Raw genomic sequence first — 19,593 nt, 5'->3', positions numbered from 1 at the left:
GATAGAAGTCAGAGATCAAATTTACAATAATCTGATTCATGCATAAATTAAATAAATATTTAAAAAATACAACCAGAAACTGGAGTACCTTTTTCCAATAACAGGTCTTTTAACTGAGCATCCTTCAACGCTGTACTGTTACGCTGTTCACTGGACATAATCGTGTCCTCTGGAACAGGGATTCAAGCCTCTCTGTGAACCCCCCCCAGCACACACAGCATCACCAGTCAGCCTCAGGTAAGTTCCATGCAGTGAGGCAATATCCCCTTGAGGCCGCTCACTCAGAGTTGCACAGTTACAGCTAGCTTATTTTCTGTCTCTGTGTGTGTGTGTCTCTCTCTCACTCCACTGTATATCAGCAGGGCCCAGCCCAGGTGCTAGACAAAATGCTGCGCTCCGACCACAGACTGTGGCTACCAATTATCAACTGCCATCAGCAGAGAGCAACATGTAATGTAACAGGAACTTGGGGCTGTTGTGGAAATAGATAGTCTCTCCAAGGCCTCATATCTTCAGGCCAGCTGAAATGGACTTTTACTCTTGTTTACTCAAAAATGTACATACATAGACTGCGTGTGTATTCATACACACACACAGACACACACACACAGAGACAAGAAAAGAGCTAGCATTTCAACTCTGACTAGTACAATCTTTTTGCTTCAGACTAAACGTAAAACAAAAAAGGATTTTAAAAAAAATTAAAGAAAAAGAAAATCTGTAAAGGCCAACCAAATTGTTTCCCCCTTGATCCCTGTCAAAAGCCTTGTGCTATGTAGGCCTTGAGGGGAGGAAAATGGGAGGGAGGAAGGGAAGAAAACGAGCAAGCGAGAGAGAAGTCAAAGAAGGTTGTATATCTTACCAGCACCACACAGATAACAGCTTCGTAGCTATGCTGCTTTGCTCTTTAAACCAAGACTAGTTGACACTTAGAGGCTTCTAATTCTTCCGCATTTCTGATCCAGCACAATACGTGCGTCATTCCATGCCCAGAACACTGCACTCACTACTTTAGTCAAGACTGCTAATGCTCCCTCCCTCTGTCTCACTCTTTGCCAGAGGTCTCCAACTATTGGGAGTTGCTAACACATGCTCTTTTAACTAAGCTCCGCATTGGAAACTGAGGATGTCATAAGCACACTAGAAACACGCGCGCGCTCTCTCTCTCTCTCTCACACACACACACACAGAGTTTTCTACTGTATGCTACTAACATAAGCATAGTCAAAGCCTGGATGGAGATAAAAGCACTGTACTGCTAATCTTCCCTCCAAATCACACTCTGTGAACAATACAGTTCTTTTCTCTGAACCTTCTCAAGTGAAATAATGTTAACAAAAATTGTTTTAATTGACATTGGGTATGATACTTATTACATTCTATTCAGACATTTTATTATTTCTGATTTATCAACACTTTTCCCTTGTATATTCTGAGTGGTTCTAAATTTATACATGCCAGCTGTTGAAAAAAGAATATACTCATTTAAGCAATATATTTGCTATTTTTCCTCTTTATCCATCCGGAATGTCCAGCTCATTCCAATGGACTTAAAAGGTATCAATGAAAACATTGATCACCAAACATATTTATCCCATGCTTTTTCAGGGCTGACAGATACAGAGCCACATAGAAGACACCTTTAGAAACTACCTGCAATCTTGTTATGTTATGTTGTAGGGAGAGTTACAGTGTAATTATGGCTTACAAAAAAATAGGGAAATATCCTGGTGTAATATTGCCAAAGGACAACCATCATGAGAATTGTTTTGTAGCTAAAATAAAAAGTTATTTTCCATTTTTAGTTTTGAATACCGGAGTAGCCATACTGGATCTGACCTTTGTAAATTAAATGAACTCATCCGCTTTCCAAATTTAAAGGAGTGGGAGAGAGGGAAGAATAGTAGTTTCTATACACATTCCATTTTTAACAAGTTATTGGCATGGCTTGTTCTCAGTACTGTTTGTATGTGAACACCTATAGTTAATATTTAGTAACAGTGTTTCACCCCTGCCAGATATATAGGCTGGCATATGATTGTCCTCCAGTAGCTTTTCAGCTCAATATTTTTAAAAATGCTTACAGAGCCCCTAAATATGCCTGCATAGCCAGTTTGGTCAGTCCTCCTTCCTCCCATTAGTAATACTATTTATTTCTCTTGCATTACTGACCAGATCGACGCACCGAGACTGGTTCTCCATCCTGCTAGACACCGTTCAAACACATGAGCATGAGACTATCCCTGCCTGACCATCTCACAATCCAAACAGACAAGACAGACAAGAGTGCGAGGGGAAACAGGCACAGAGAAATGAAGCGACTTGTTCAAAGTCACACAGCAGGTCAGTGGGACTGAGAATAGAACAGGTCTCCTATCCACTAGGAACAGAGCAGGTCTCCTGACCATAATGCCTCCCTGATTGCCTGGATTTGTAGTTTGTTAGCACGACATTTTTTTGTAAGTGCTGATATTCAATACTGCCAGCCCTATGGCCCTGATCCAGCAATCCACCTGAACACACACACAACTTAAGTAAAATAGTTGTGGGTTGGTTATGCATTGCAGAATGTGAATTTGTGATTTATTACTTTAAGAATGTCAAGGATTCATCTTGCTTAGACTATATATACATCCACACCCCAAACATTGCATTTGGGGGGCAGGAGAGGGCATAATGGTAATGGATCATATAAAATATTCTCCTGAGAGGTTAATGGAACGTTAGAATAGGTTTTAAAACATATACTCATGAACTGCTGTCCAACTTGAATATTATCAACTGCAGCATTGCTAACAGTAATGAGCTACAGCAGTAGTAATAGAGGGAAGTAATATAGTACAGGTCAACTTAAAGTTCAGAGTCTTGTCACTGGCTTTAAAGAATTAATTCTATAGATTGGCCTATACATTTTATATATCTTTGTTGCATGGTTTTGTTGTGTGGTCTTTCCTTTTGTGGGTCATCTGTGCCTGTTAACAGCTACTATTAAGGTCAATCGGCATTGCCATTATAAATTCCTGTCCCCGGGATTTACAATTCAGCTATAAAAAATTTCTCTGCGTTGAAACTTGCCACACAAAATATCATCTCTGGACTTAAATTTTAAAAATGACAAAGTTGATTTCAGAGAAACTTGGTTTAAAAAAATAAGTGGGAAATAAAATTATTTGGCAGTTTCAAATGCTTCCTCCCTTTGCTCTCCTAAAACTGAAGAAACTGCTTTGAATGTTTGTGTCTCATGTTTGAAGGGTTTCTCTTCCAGTACAGAATAACGTATTTTGTCATGGTGACAATTAGGTGTGCAGAAAGCCTGATATGTCAGTTTCATCTAGGCATTAAATATTGTACTCCCCCCAAAAACATTATTTTAATTAAATGTTATTGTGCATGTGCACGCAACACCCACACGACAAACCGTTATAGCGTATTGTATCCATAAGTGGTGTAACCAGATCTTCAAGAAGTTCCTCAGAATAATATTGTGTTAATGACCTATACATTAAAGAATCTTGAAGTAAGTGTTTCTGTGTTCTGAGCCATTAGGGGCAACAAACAACTGATTAGCTAGCAATAGACATTTTGTAAGAGAGGCTTGGTGGACCTACTATGTCCTACCATTTCCTTTATTTGAAAGACGAGTCTGTAGTGAGCTGTATAACTAGAACATGTGTTCCGGTGAAAGTGCCCTCAAGTAGTAGGGTTGCCAACCCTCCCAGTTTTGCTGGGAGTCTCCCGGAATTGGGCTTTCTCTTCCAGAGGCTACTGAAGCCAAACCGGGAGATTTTAGGTTGCTAAAAGTCCAGCAGCGCAGCAGGGCTAAAGCAGGCTCCCTACATGCCCTGGCCCCGCACTGATCCCGGAAGCAGCTGTGGCCCTGGGGTGGGCAGGGGTCTCCATATGCAGCCCGTGCCCCGAGCATCAACTCCACAGCTCCCACTGGCTGGGAACTGCAGCCAGTGGGAATTGCGTGGGCGGTGCCTGCAGGCAGGGGCAGCACGCAGAGCCCCTTGACCCCTCCCCCAGGGCCGCAGGGACATGCCGGCCACTTCTGGGAGCTGCACGGGGCCAAGGCAAGCAGGGAGCCTGCCTTAGCCCCGCAGCACCGCCACCCGGGAGCCGCCCGAGGTAAGCGCCGCCTAGCCAAAACCCACACTCCTCACCCCTCCTGCACTCCAATCTCCTGCCCCAGCCTGGAGGCCCCTCCAGCATCCAAAATCCCTCTCAGAGCTTGCACCCTGCACCTCCTTCTGCACCCAACCCCCTGCTCCAGGCTCAGCCCAGAGCACCCTCCCTCACTCCGAACCTCTTGGCCCCAGCCCAGAGCCTGCACCTCAACCCCATGCCCCAGCCCATTGAAAGAGAGTGAGGGTTGGGGAGAGTGAGCAACGGAGGGAGGGAAGATAGAGTGAGTGGGGTGGGGCTTCAGAGAAAGGATGGGGCCTGAGGGCAGGGTGTGAGGTAAGGATGTTTGGGTTTGTGTAAGTAGACAGTTGGCAACCCTATCAAGTAGGCTTTAGCATATTGAATCATAATGTTCCTCAAAGAACCACTATAAGTCTAGCATGTTAAATGACAAATGCAAAACCTAATTAACCCAGTATGATGTCATTGAGGTTGTAAAGAAAGTGTTGACTGATCTATCTCTCCACTCAGTCATACCTTAAAAAAATCCAAGAGCTGTGCATGTAAGAGGCCTGCGGAGGGTAAGCCTCCCCCAAATAAAAAAGGCTAGCGATACAGGGGGCAAATGCCAAATGTAGATCACCTCCGTTTGGAGTGCACTGGCCCGCTGCCTTTGCACCCTGGGAGCAGGAGTGCCAGAAGCTCTTTAGAAGTGAGGGGGCCACAGCTGCCCAGACCACGGCCTCACCCCCACTCTGCCCCTCCCCTGGAGAGGAGGGAGTGGTGGGTGGGGCCTCAGGGGAAGAGGGGAGTAGGGGTGGGGCATCAGGGAGAGGGGTGGAACAGGGGGCATGGCCACAGTCTGGGTGCCGATGCCCTCCCCCCACAACTTCTGGGGAGCTTTTAGCGCTCCTGTGAGTAGCATTCCCAAACGAAAGACTCGCATTGCCTATGCAAAAATCCCTCATGGAACCCACAAGACTGGAAACTGTCTTCTTCATTTACAAACATGAGTGATAGTATACTCAAGTATAACAAAACAGTTTCATTTCTTAACATTTGGAATCCTACAGGCAAATAGGTTACTTGATATTTGCTACCAATTCTTAGTCTCTTTACTTAGGTCCTGTGGGGACATGGTTTATTGTGGCTCATATCTTGACACCTCTCTAATCTGTTCTTATTTTTATGCTTTGTAAAATTCAATGAAGCTTGTAAAAAGTAAACAGTATTTGCTAAAGTGCAAAAGTTGGTATAAAATGGTGTTATTCACCATGGTGGAAATTCACCCCTATGTTGAGGGCTTAAGTAGAAAAAGTACATAGTGCATAAGACTCATGACAAGCCTCTGCACTGGGGTGAATTTTATCTCATTTGTGCTGTGAAATATATAACACACACTTGAGCACAGAAAGCCAAATTAGACCGGCACAATGACAGTATTATTATTTACATAGCACCATAAGTGTTCACTGTGCTTTACAGTCCATTAAAAAGACAAGTGGACAAATTCACTCCATGGCCTATGCCATCTTCCTGTGATGTACAGCCTGGTGGAAGACCCATGCTGTAGGATTTCCATCCAGGGAGGTAAGCTTGTGTGCTGGAGACCGGCAACAAACATGTTCATCTAAGGTGAGCTATAGGAGATTGGTTCGTCTCAGAAGGCTGGCAGAACTGATTGAGAAGGGTACATGGTAGCCTCTGGTTGCGAGTCATCTAAAGTCCTGGTAATCACCTAAACTGCCCTTTCTAACAGGCAACTCGATCCGCCCTTCTCTGTGGTGGATTCCCACCTCCGTGCACCAACTCTGGTAAATCTGGCCCTGGAGTTCACACATAAGATACAGAGAAATCCCCATATTATGAGGAAAGGAAAAACTGCTCTTCTCATTTACAAGGTATTCAGACTTGTGGCACTTGTGTGTCTTGCTTTTTAATATTTATTTTATTTTTGTTTCAGTGATTGGGGAAAGTGAACAGATAGCATGAGTGTGATATTAGTGACAGAAGCCTGAAGAAGTGAGTTGAAGGAGGAATTTAAAGCAGGAGAGGGAGAGTGCACAGACATCTAAATTAACTTGCCACTAAAGCTGTTCTTTGTTCTACATTTCTAGGAAAAACTGTGAAAATTGATTTTTGATTTAAAAAAAACATTACTCATTTCAAGCCTCAATTAAAGAGCTGCCTCCAAACCATGTTTCCTAGACAAACAAAGGTGTGCTTGATCCACAGTCACAAAGCCCACATGGCCCATGTGCAGACCATACAGGTGGTGGTTTGTTTTCCTGTAATGGAACAAGTAGTCAAACTGGGGCATGACACTGTAAAACCAACCCACATTTCATATCTGCCTGGCTCAAGAGCATCCCTAGCTGTGTATACACTGGCAATTTTGGGGATATTTACTATTGAACTTGCACCTCTGTAGGTCTACTAATGCTAGCTCAGGCTGGGCACAGGCATTTTACCACTGTCACGCAAGCAGGATTAGATGATATGGTGGAAAAATACCTGCACTCTGTCTACACTAGAGCTTGCACTTCTGGTAAGAATGGTGCAGCCATGCCATTGCTGAAAAATAGGTAAGGAAGTTCCTAGTATAGATGCACATGGAATGAGAAACTGTGTGCATGAAAAAGCTGCTGTAAGTTTGATTGTGATAATTTGCCCAGGGCTATTCAGACTATGAAAACATCCCTAAAGGGGTGGTTGAGAATCAAAATTCTGTGCAGGGATCTGTTATGTTAAACACCAGTATACAGTGACTTCCACTAAATTCAATCACTGGCTAATTCAATCCTCCATTTAATTCCATTAAAACCTCAAGAACCAAATCATCTGTACTGAAAATAGCACAACTCCTTCCGCCCTTTATTTTGATCATATTTCACTGCTTTTTGCCTGTTTGATTAGCTAATCTAATCATCAGTTGTAGAAGCAGGATGTATAATTATCAGGAAAGGCCAGATTGAACTCAAGAAAGAACAATAGTAATAATAATAATAATAAAGAATGAAAAGGAAAAAATTGTGTTCTTCAGACACTTGTCCTGACAATAAATGCAATGCTGTGCTATGCAAGTCATGACAGAGTTTGTGCTGATCTTCTATGATTTGGTTTGTGAACGTAATAGTTCAGTTCACAGGAACACAATGGCACTGCTCAACCTTCCCCCAAACTCCCACCACTCCCAGAGTGGCTCCAGCCAGTAAGGGATGGATTCAGCCGTAAGTTTTTCTACAGCCCATTCAAGAAGTAACTATAAGAGATGAATCAAGAGATACATTAAAAACCTGAGAGATCACATAATATATTATCCTTCCATGGAAATAACTTAGACGAGAGTGAAAAGAGAGAGGTAGACAGAATTAGCAGCGGGTGCTAGAATGTCTGCATATGCAAGAATCCTCCCTCAAAAGAAAACTAAAAGCCAGGCAGTTGAAATACATGTTGCTAAATAAGCCATTAACATTATTTTACACACAAAACAGAATATTCACTGCTTCACTAAAAGAAGACCCTTTGGGACTTCAGTGAGTCTCATGCCAGGTACTTTATTCACTTGCATCATCCCGCATTGCGAGCAAACAGCCAGAGAGAGACAATGGTGAGAAACTCATCGCAAATTAACACGTTATCAAAATATTTTATCAAACATTATCAAACAACACTAATTGAAAGGTTTCACAGAGCTGGACAATGCACAGACCTTCTTTGAGAATCTTTACATAGACCACGCTGACATGCTAAACTAGGTTTTTTAACATTGCAACATACATGAAGGTGTGAAACCAGGATTAAAATCAGAGACTGAAAATATTAGTAGGAGGAGATAGTTTTCTTACTGAAATTATATGGTATACCAATATCATCAGTTTTGGGGATTAAGGCTTGGGGATGTGGTCAGATTTCAGGGCTCCGCCTATCTACCAGTGCTGGCTGGGAACTGGAAGCAGAGGCTTACATCGTGTACGCTGCCCCATTGTACAGTAGCAACAAGGACTACGAGGCCTCAGCTTTACTAGTATTTCTTGTAAATCTCCCACTGCCGCACTACCACCAGTGGGTCTGACTGCAGAAGAGCTAAGTATATACACAGGCTGCCAGTGTTTTAATCATCTCGATCTGCTCTGAACAGCATTCACTGACACAGGTGATAAAAATTCCTGCGACTTGCCTGCAGTAGTGCTTCCATTACTGTTAGCACCAGTGGAACAGTGCGGGTGGTACCACAGTGGCTGGAGACTAAGAAAATGCCAAGTGTGGAGACAGCCCCCTACTGAACACACTACCCTCACAGATCCGCCTGAACCGCCCTGTCCAGTGGAGGCAAAATGGCTCAGAGAACTTCCCCTTGTCTGTTTTAGAATAGCTCAGAGAGGAAAAGCCAAACTTTGGCTATGTCTTCACTGCTAAAAGAGGAGTATTTTGAACTGAGATATCTAACTCAGTGTAAATTCTTAGTGCAGACAAGGCACACAGGTGGTTTTTACTGCAGCTAGTCAAGGTAAACCGCAGATGCAGTGTTGACTTCAATTAGTTACGCCGAGGTAAACACTAACTGCATCTTGTAGCTACTAGGCTTTTACATCAAGCTAACTAACTTGAGTTTGCTAGCTCAGGGTTAAAACATACTTTTGTTTTGCAGTGAAGACATAGCCTATAGTTCTCATAATACACCTGTGAATTCAATACTGTATTATATTCCCCATAGAAAGGAAAAACAGACACAGAGAAATTAAGTGATTTGCTATAAGTCACACAGCAAGACAATAGCAGAGCTGGAAACAGAAACCAAAACTCCTGATTCTCCAATGAATTTATCATATTTTCTCTCTCCAAGGAAAACTTTAAACTGGTAAAAAGGGAACGGCTGTTTTTAAAAATGTATGGAATTCAGTTATCTTAATTAGACCATAGGACTGCATATGATTGACTACTGTATGTCAGTCAGTGTGATTATATGTAAAGTGCAAAAGATTCCTCCACCCTTTCCTTAATTCTATAAAGGGAAATCAGTCTTTCTAACTTCAAGTCTTGACTAATTCACAACAAACCCAAGCCTAAAATCTGCAAAAATCCCTAGTAGCCCCAAAACAGAATAACTAAGCTTTCAGACTGCTGATAATTAGCATGTACTAAAGCTTCAGAAGCAGGTGATGGGATCATCCTAGCAATAATAGATCATCCTAGAATTTTATTCTCAAGGATTGTGCTCATGACTCCCAGAACTTCAAGCTCTTTAGTGCCTTGAAGGCTTGGCTGGGGCCCAGATCAGTACTTCCATCTCATGAGTCATTGTATATGCAAGTTAAGCATGTGATCTTGGAATGGAGAGGGAAAGGGATGAGAAAGCTGCAGTGAAATAGGATTTTTAAAATTTCTTCTCCAAAGTCATTTTAGACTGGTTAAAAAATCCTGGGAGGCAAGCACATAAGATAGCTAAATGAGAAAAGAGGAGGAGTTACTGATTTGCCAGGTCTTCTATGTTACAAGCTAAGTGTGATGTGTCATTTCATATTCTTTATGAAAATATGCTTATGATATGAATATGACATAACTGAGATATACTTTATGCAAGATGGCTCATGTGAGATATCATTGGAAAGGTTATGATTTACTGAATGTGATTATCCTATTTGTATGCATGTATCATTTCTGTATCTGAAATGAGGAATATTGACTATGTATCTGTATTTCAGCTATGTTACTTTGGGTGACGCCCCCTGCCAACACTTCAGGTACAACAATGGAAAAGCCAGACAGGGCGGATGGCCCATCAGCGAGGACAATGGACCGTAAAAGATCATAGTCTTTCTGTGGGTCAGCCATGAAAAATGGCTACAAGGGCCCTACAGAGTCAGGTGGTCTTGTCACCTGATAATAAAACAGTTCCTGGGACTTCTTGTAACTTTCCACTGTAACGGAAGGAGGGTCAAACTAGGAAACGAAGGACTGCCGCCTTATGCAAATCACATTTAAGGGTGGGGAGTGAGGTAATCCTGGTCATCAGTTCTCCCCTGCTACCCCACCCAAGATGACTGCTGGAACAACTAAGACTGAACTGCGGGAAAGAACTGGGCCCAACCTGGAAGGACATCTGGCCTGTGAAGAAGATTATTAGAACCACATTTACGGAGAGAACTCACATGTAACCAGTTTCTTTAGTGTATTAAGTTTAATTTCCATGCTCAGTTTTATTTTCTTAATAATCTGTCTTGTTCTGTCTGCTACCTCCTTAACTACTTAAAATAAAATAAAACCTGTTATAGTTAACAAATGTATTTCTGGTTTACAATATAACCCAGTTTATGTGATTTCTAACTGGGGTGCCGTGGGGCGAGAAGCTGTGTACACCCTCCTCCACATTGAGGAAAGAGGCGAATTTCATATAAGTTTGGGTTTGTACTCCAAGGGGAGGGGGTGAACAGCTGGGTGCTGTGGCAAGCCCCTGAAGCTGAGCCTTCTCAGAGCGGCTCTCTGTCTCTCTGAGAGCTAGGTGTGGCCCTGCCTGTGTGCTTGGCTGGAATAGGCTGGGGAGCCTAGCCCAGCAAGACCAGGTTAAAGGGGGCCCAGGCTGGCAGAATAGTCTGACTCAGTGGCGTCCCAGCATACCAGGTGACATCCCAGGGGGTCCAGCCCGTCACACTGAGCATCTGAAAACAAAGTGTATTTAAGTTTAAAAGGTGGCAGTAGACTTCAGACAGCAAATAACTACTACAGAAGCCAATTGCTTCAAAAACACTTTGAAGATTCCTGCAGGACAAATATAGCATATGTTTATGACTGTACTTAAGCATCAGAGTCATAACAGACCAAGCCTGGCTGTTAAAGATTCATTAGAAGAGTTCAATCTGCTCATTTCTCAATGACAGGTGAGCATATCACAATCCAAAGGCTGGGGTCAGCATTTTCCTCAGATCTGCACAGCAACACTCCGCCTGCTATTCATGCATGGAGGTCCACACAGGAGGGCCACACACATAAGGAGACAAGAATAGCTAAGCGGGAGTACTGCTTGCATCTAGTAAAGTTTTGAAGAGTATTTTCTCAGGCCCACTCTTGAAAGCTAAAAGCAGGAGCATGGGGAAAATGCTGTCCAAAAGGGAAAAGGGGGGAATCAACACAAATGCACAGTCTGATCAATGGTAGTAGAATCAGATTTTTTCAAAATCCACGAATCCCATCCTCAGCTATTTTTAATACTTAAAGAGGTATAAAAGGAATTGCATTCATACTGATGATTGGATCCATAAGTGGTATGACAGACTGGATCAATCTGTGATAGTCCAGGCCCTTAGTCTGTGATTCTACTGTTGTTTTTCTGGCAACGCTTGCATGCAAACTGTCTGGATACATGCACAAAAAGTGGACTAACCCTAGGTAACCACCCGATACAGCAGAACCGCATTGCACTGCTGGGGAGGAAATAAGTCTAGGAATACCTCTGGTGTGTGCAGGTTAATGGAGCCCACATGTATCACAGATGTGATGGGTCTGACTGGGGGAAAATCTATTTATGAGAAATATGCCATTAGACATTGCAATGAAACACAAACTGCTCTGCCACAGTAATTTGTTTTATTTACATTGTGAAATTGCTTTCCCTTGTTATAATGGATGGTTTACAGTAGTAATGATTTATCCAAAAGGAGCTGAGCTAATCAATGGGATATTTGTTTCCTAAAAGTAGTGGACTCTGTTTCTGTCTGTCTGGTGGGAGAGTGCTGACTCACATGAATTCCACATCTGCCTCACAACAGCATGCATGCGAAAGGGCCATTTTTACGGCGACTTCATGACCAACCAGGTTACTCCAAAGTTACTGCTGCAAACGGGTGCAAAAGCCTATGACCCACCACTGGAAAGTACCGGGAAACTCACCAGTCCCTGTAAACATCCACATTTTTGTCCGTAAATATACCGTAAATATAACATGTTGCTCCCTAGTAATGACTGCCATCACTAAATTCTGTAGAGCTATTTAGCAAAATAAGGCCCTTTCCTATCTTGTACTTTCAAAGTAAGCAGATAAAGCACATTGTCTTTTGCTTGTGCAGCCCTGAATAAAAGAATTACTGTTTATATATAAAATCGCACACACAGTATTGTCCACTCACAAACAAATATAAAACAGCAGAGAGTACAGGCCTGAATGGTGGTCTCTGTTTAGGAGAACTGAACTAATACAGACAATGGATTCATCTCAGTCGTACTCCAACCAAGTATCCCATTGAGATCAGGATGAGATATTCGACCTGATGATAGCCTTTGCCATTGTTAGAATCCACATTACCATGGAACAGGCCAGCGTTAACAGTATTGCCACCCCCGAGCATAAAAATCACAAGTCAGGCCCCCCGAAATCATAAGCTTACCTTAAAAAAACAAATATCAGGTTCTTTTTATTTGCCTTCTGATTTCTGAGCCTTTAGGGTGCAATTGAGTCATATTTTTCAGCTCAGATACTCAAGCAGTCTCTTTATTCCAACAGCTGATGCTTTAAGAAAAACACAAAATATCACCAGGCTCGCAATAACATCATGAGCGTTGGCAACACTGCAAGTCTGGTTTCAGGAGCTAGACTTTCTTTCCTAGGCCTGAACTGAGAGCACAACAGAGGTAGCATGCTCACCTCTTGGAGCAGGGAGAAGTGCCTCACATGGCTTTGCTGCTACCTTTCTGCTACATGAGCTTCTAAATAGTACCATGCGGTCCCCCTTACCTAAGAGTAAAGCTGATGAAAGGGATGAGGCTTGAGGAACATGTAAAAATGGAGATCCTTTTCCTACAGTCTTACATAAGCAAAGCTGTCATGCATTTCACTGATCAGATTCCAGAAGCAGAGCTAGATTCTTGTTTCTAATTTAAATTGTCAGTATGGCAGAAGGGTACACAAAAGGATGTCTTTATTAACCTTTATTAAGCAGAGGCGCAGTATCAACAGGGTCAGATCAAAGTTCTACAAATGAACTTTACTCCACTTGTGCTGTCCACCTTCAGCACACCACCAGGGGAAATTCAAGCAACATTTTCACTAAATGGGGTGGAAAAGGGAGAAAGCTTTCAAACAAAATAGATTTAGGCCAGGATTTTGAAAGGACCCAGTCAAACCTTTGGCTTTCACTGGGAGCTGGGCACCCAACTGCCCTTTGAAACTCTTCCCCATACAGAATATATGAGATTTTCCCCTTAAGAAAAATAACCATGGAAACGACTCCTACTTTGCAGGAGCTGCTAGGTTACATAATAATGCATAGGACTCTACCTTTTCATCTTGTATAAAACTAGTATAAACTCATAAGATTCATCACTTGCTTTTGCAAGGCAGAAAACATAGTTTGGCAATATAATATTTGGACCATGTGATTTCTACAGTTAACAAGATAGTTGATATTTTTCAGTCTTATTGGAATGTTAATTTGTGTGCTGTTTAAACTGACTCATTCATAGCATGCCATATCATATTTAAATTTTTCAGTGCAGCTAAGAAACTAGGAAACACCTGCCACAATTTTTTCTTTCCTGAACTTTATCACAAATACAAATCTGAAGTTTCACCACTCTGTGTGCCAAGTGAAAAACATGCCAAAACCAGCACTTCCTGATACACACAAATACAACAAGAACAGATAGGACATACAGCACCGAGCCATCACTGACTTGTTGGTACTTACCGCAAAGGAGAAATGAGATTGCAGTCTATGTACAACAAATTTAATAATGTGTGTCTGAGAGAGAGAGAATGCTTCACTGCTATGTGTGATGACAACAAAAGATTTCTAAGTCTTTCTATATTGCAGCCAGAAAACATTAAAGCAGCATGTCAAAACTGGCTTAGCTTCTAGGGGAGGGATGACCAAATATTGCTCAATGGAGAACCATCCTAGCAACCTTGAGGGCCACACCTAATTTACATAAAATAGAGCAGATCACAGCCACCAGAGTGAAAAAACTATTTTTCAATAGTACAGCAGAGTACACACACAATTAACTCTAGCCACTCCCCCCTACACAATCTTCCCTTCACAAATTATACATACAGTACGTCAGTAGCTAGAATTATTGTACTGGTCACCAAATCCTGGTGCATTTGTACAGAGGAGGTGAGAGATGGATGGGTGAAACTGCTTGACCATTCCAGACATGTACCAATATTTAGTGGTAAAATGAATTCAGACAATGGGACACACAGAGAAGCTTCAGAGTCAAACCCATTGAGATGAATGGAGACAGTTTATCTGTCTTTTAGGGGCAAATCTTAGTCCTACTTCTGTAGCCATGGAGTATCCGCTTATTAATCAGTTACGGGGGTTTCCTTGCTTCAGGGGTGAGCAAAGTACGGCCCGCAGGCCGGATCTGGCCTGGCAGCCATTTAAATCCAGCCCTCGAGCTCCCACTGGAGAGTGGGGTCTGGGGCTTCCCCTGCTCTGGAGCTCCAGCCGGGGAGCAGGGTGAGGGGCCGGTCCGCACGACTCCCGGAAGAAGCGGCATGTCCCTCCTCCAGCTCCTATGCGTAGGGGCAGCCAGGGGGGTTCTGCATGCTGCCCCTGCCCCAAGAGAGGTTCCTGCAGCTCCCATTGGCTGGGAACCACGGTCAGTGGGAGCTGCAGGCGTGGCACCTGCGGACAGGGCAGCGCGCAGAGACGCCTGGCCACGCCTCCGCATAGGAGCCAGGTGGGGGACATGCTGCTGTTTCCGGATGCCACTTGAGGTAAGTGCCGCATGGAGCCTGCACCCTTAAGCCACCACACACACACACCCCCCCCAACCCCCTGCGCCAGCCCTGATCCCCGTCCCGCCCTCTGAACCCCTCGGTCCCAGCCCAGAGCAAAAAATTTGCCCAGCCCTGCCTTGCATTGTGGAGGGAATTTAGGGAGCCCATGCAGGGAGGAGTGTATGAATGTTAATCAGACTGGCCCAGGGCACAGTGGAGATTTAATGTGGGTTCAGTGGATCCCATGGTAGGCAAGCATTGTAGAGCACCAAAGCTGAAACAGCCAGAGCACCACTGAAGCTGGAGTGGTAGCTACTGCTGTGTAGTAGTGAGGATTCTTGTCTCCAGCTTTAGAGGAACTCCTATGCACACAGCCTGACTGCTTAGCCTGCGCACTGAAACCAAGCCTGATGAAGTTCACTGTTCTCCATTTCAGGTTGCCTGCAAACTCAGACCCAGAAAAGCATTTTCCTTACATTTGTTTCACATTTTGAAGCTTTTCTTCACAACATATGGGCTAGTAACTTAATGGATTTTAAAAATAAATCTGAAACTGATAGACAGGACCCACACACTCCCCCGTTTACTGGTGGACTTGTCATAGTCTTATAGTCACTTCTCTTAAACAGAGGGCTGATGATAATACACTCTAGCCTGCCCAAATACCTAATAAAAGAGAGCTCCTTTAAGTAAACACTGTATTCATTGTGCATAAATGAGATGTACCCAAGAGTGATTTCCAGATGAGGTAGGATTAGAAGAGGGCATGCTTCCTGGTAAAAGGGGTTGCCTTTGCATCAGTAGAAACCTATCTTGCCTCTGCTTTATAATGTACACACACAGCAAGTTCTGCCACTGGGTGGTGGACTTTACTCATGGAGTAAGCCAGCCCAGCCGCTGCCAGGTGACATGAATCTATTTTTAAATAAAAATCTGAAAATAATAAAAAGCAATTGCCTGCCAAATGGTGAAAGTGATCATAAATCTCTTTAAATGCACCTGTCACATAGGCCTGCTGTTGATGAAGTTTAATATTTGGCGAATGCTTTAAGTGAACGTGATTTTTTACCAAAACTAAGAGAAGGAATGAGGAATTCAGAGTCTAATTCAGATAGCAATGATAATAGGGCTTCCACAAGCCTTTTCATCTGTAGATATCAAAGCAATGATATATCATTTGGGAGAATAAACCTAGAAAGTCTTCATGAAAGAAATGGGTTTCAGAAAGGGATTTGAAGGAGGAGAGCAAAGGTTCCTTGCTCACAGGAAATTGTTTCAAGTGTTAGGGTAGCTATCCGATTAGGGTCACAATAACAGGTTCCATAACAATCCCATTTTCACACACTCCTATCTTTCTGAAACATTCAATCTTTGAGGATGAAATTTCCCATGTTTCATCTCTTCTCAGTCTGGAGAGTTTGAGCAAAACCTCTGCAGCTTGTTTTTAGAGTTGAGGAAAAATGAAAAATACCCTATTGCCACAGTGTGTGTGTGTGTGTGTGTGTGTGTGCACAAAAATAATAGAATAATAGAAATCTAGGGCTAGAAGAGACTTTGAAGGTCATCTAGTCCAATGGTTCTCAACCTTTGTGGTCTTGGGATCAATTTGTAAACCTTGATGGTCTGTCATGACCCAGTACATAGCTTTAGGGAAAAAACCATCTGGTTTACTAAATAGTTCCTTCTGGTTCAGCCACTTCCCACGGGAGGTTTCTTGCATTTCTGAGGGGTCTGACCCAGAAAAGGACAATGGTGCTGGCAGGGAAAGGGTTAACACCTTAGAGTAGAGTGCCAGAAGAAATGGCACCCCAGTGCCCAGCCCCCTGCTCCCGCTCCCCAACCATGGCGACAGTCCCCAACACTTGGAGCCAGACCCAGTCCTGCCCTGAAGAGGCCCTGTTTTCCCAGTGCATAGGACAGGGGGATCCAGCCTGGTCCAATGGGGATCCAGCTACTTCTCCATCCCCTGGGGCTCTGCCCACCCCTCATATACACACACACTCAGCCCTGCCAGGCCCTAGATGGGAACATAGCTGGATCGCCTTATCTCACATTTCAATCCAGAGACAAAAATTAAAGCTAGCCTAACAGTAACATTCAAAAAATTAACAAATTCAACTCTCTCCCCCTTTCCCTCCTCTCCTGCCTAAAGCTATGCAAATTAAATCCTAAGGAAATTTTAGAGAAATATCTTATTTGGAAAAAAAAAAAGGCGACTGACACAGTTATTCTTCATTGAAGTAAATAAATTCATGCAGCTTATGATGTTTCCTCTGGAATAAAGAGCGGTGGTAAAAAGATTTGTTCCCGATGCATTAGAAATGAGTCTCAATAACAAACTCCAGCTCTCTGCTCCAGCAAAGCTGATGTATTGACTAGACAGGTAGCTATTAGATACTCTGGCTGTCTGGATGCTATGGAAATCATGTTGTATGCATCTGACCATTGCCAATGGGACAAGACAAGTACGGGGCTCATTCTTATTCCACCCAGGGAAAAGGCCTCGTCTGCATTAGCCTTTTTACTGAAAGGGCTGCCATATTTGTCAGTTCAGACGCATGTAAGATAAGCTCTTTCCCCGTTATCTCATATTTCACCAGGCAGTGGAACCAAAGGATAAGCAGAACCTAATAGCCTATGTGGGCAGGATATCTTGAATGCTGTCAAACTCAGCATAAAGCTCGGCTGCCCTAGACAAGAGGAAGTTTACAACAGAAATTAATCACTTCATTTTGAAGAAAAACTCATAGGGATTTGAGCAAACAGTTATGACTTATCCTTACAACACAATGAATCAGGAGACAATCATAAGGCCCTTACTGTAGTATTATCCTCAGCACCTCCCCCTTCTATAATATGATAGGTAGCACTCAGCTGAAATTAAAGTCCAGTCAAAGAGGATTAAGAGGTGAAACTGTATAACCCACTGTTTCCCCTGAGGGGAAGGAGGGAACAGAAAGGCAGGGAGAGGCAAAATAAAGAATACAAAACTCTACATTCTCCAACGGGTATTGGCCTACTCAGTTCTGTTCACATTAGCTGAAAAATAAACCCTAACTATGTCAAAACCTGGTTTGTACATTCGCCCACCCCTCTGGAATTCTGAAAGATTCTCAGACATTGTTCCTGCAGTTTAAGACTCCACCCTGCAAGATTCAACACAACTTTGTACTGTGCTTTGCAGACTTCACAGTGTGGATGCAAAGAGGGCATTAACCACTTTTAAAAACAGATGGATTTATACGGTTGCCAATTTTGGCTGGATGCATTCCTGGAGGTTTCATCACATAACATAATCTTTAATTAAAGATAAATCTTTAATTCCTGGAGACTCCAGGACAATCCTGGATGTTTGGAAAGCCTGATTCCCAAATCCATTTTAAAACTAGCAGCATAGACATGATTTAACAGCACAACACTAGCAGCATCACCAATTTACCATGTTGGATTATTGCGTTATAGCTAAGGCTGCGAGTCTGTCACGGAGGTCATGGATTCCATGACTTTGCGGGACCTCCATGACTTCTGCAGCAGCCAGTGAGACTGGCTCCAGGGCTGCCTGAGCAGCTTGGGCAGCCCCTGGGCCAGTCGCACCGGCTACTGCTGGGGCAGTCTTGGGCCGCTGCACCCCCTCACTCTGCAGCAGCGGGGGCCTGGGCTGCTGCCAGAAGGCCCCCCCCAGCCCTGGTGCGGGTCCTGGTCTGCGTGCTGCCGCCTGGCCCCCTCTCCCCATCACCCACAGGGATCCTGGGCCCCGCCAACCCAGAGCACCCTTGGCACCCCCAGGCTGCGTACCCTCCCCAAGCACCCTTGGCACCCACGGACTGCTTGCTGGCACCCTTGGGCCACCCCCAGAGCACCCGCAGCACCCCGAGCCCCCCTGCCCAGCACCCAAGATTTAGTCATATTTAGGGATATATAGTACAAGTCACGGACAGGTCACAGGCCATGAACTTTTGTTTACTACCCGTGACCTGTCCATGACTTTTACTAAAAACACCCGTGACTGAAACGTAGCCTTAGTTATAACAACAGTGCCTCGTCCGTGTCACAATACCATTTGGTCTTCTTGCAAGGACAGAACCCAAGTACGCATAATGAAGTTACAGAACCGTGTTAGCTGACTGGACTGTAGCACAGTGACACAACAAACTTCTAACATGGTTTTTTATTCCATCCATACAGGCAAGACTACACTACGTTATAACACAATTTTTTAATTTCCACTCAATGAGGCTTTATTGGCATGACAAGCTATACAAACACTGCCAAAGTGTAAGCCAGGGGTCTCAAACACATGGCCTGCGAGCTTATTTCCTGCGGCCTCCAAGCTCCCTGTACCCCCTCCTTCGCCCCCCCCCCCGGAGTTATTTCTTGTGGGCCTCCGATCTCCCCTCCCCGTCTCCCCAGTGTGCCGCGTCCCCGCTTCTCTGCCTACCTCCAGGCACTTCCCGCCACCAAACAGCTGTTTGGGAGTGCTTAGCGCTTTCCAGCAGGGAGGGGGGAGGAGCAGAGAGCAGCGCGTTCAGGGGAGAAGGCAGAGAATAAGTAGGGTGGGGTGGGAATTTGGGGAAGAGATTGGAATGGGGGCGGGGAAGGGGTGGAGTGGGGGCAGGGCCAGGGGCAGCAAGGGTAGGGGGTGTCAGTGATGTGGCCCTTGGGCCAATGTACTAGTCCTCACGTAGCCCTACTGGTGATTTGAGTTTGAGACCCCTGGTGTAAGCAAAACCCATCAGGTACCTCTGAGC

General features: G+C 44.0%; 1 protein-coding gene across 5 annotated transcripts in view; it reads right to left on the bottom strand.

Annotated features, from left to right (window-relative positions):
* LDLRAD4 (low density lipoprotein receptor class A domain containing 4) overlaps positions 1-19,593 on the bottom strand; it is a 450,512-nt gene that overhangs the window by 25,669 nt on the left and 405,250 nt on the right. The window contains exon 1 of one of the 5 annotated variants that reach the window (XM_048840185.2): positions 863-1,118. The exons of 3 other annotated variants lie outside the window; for them this stretch is intronic. Coding sequence is in view for 1 of the 2 variants with exons in the window: in XM_048840184.2 (XP_048696141.1) it covers positions 89-158 (70 nt within the window). In the remaining variant the exon portion in view is untranslated. Of the gene's footprint in view, positions 1-88; positions 328-862; positions 1,119-19,593 lie in introns of those variants that run through there. One more of the 5 variants, XM_048840184.2, reaches the window with a different exon arrangement.

The sequence above is a fragment of the Caretta caretta genome, chromosome 2, assembly GCF_965140235.1.
Source record: "Caretta caretta isolate rCarCar2 chromosome 2, rCarCar1.hap1, whole genome shotgun sequence".
Taxonomy (NCBI): domain Eukaryota; kingdom Metazoa; phylum Chordata; order Testudines; family Cheloniidae; genus Caretta; species Caretta caretta.
Note: the sequence above shows the minus strand (reverse complement) of the source record. Positions and strands in the feature narration are given on the sequence as shown.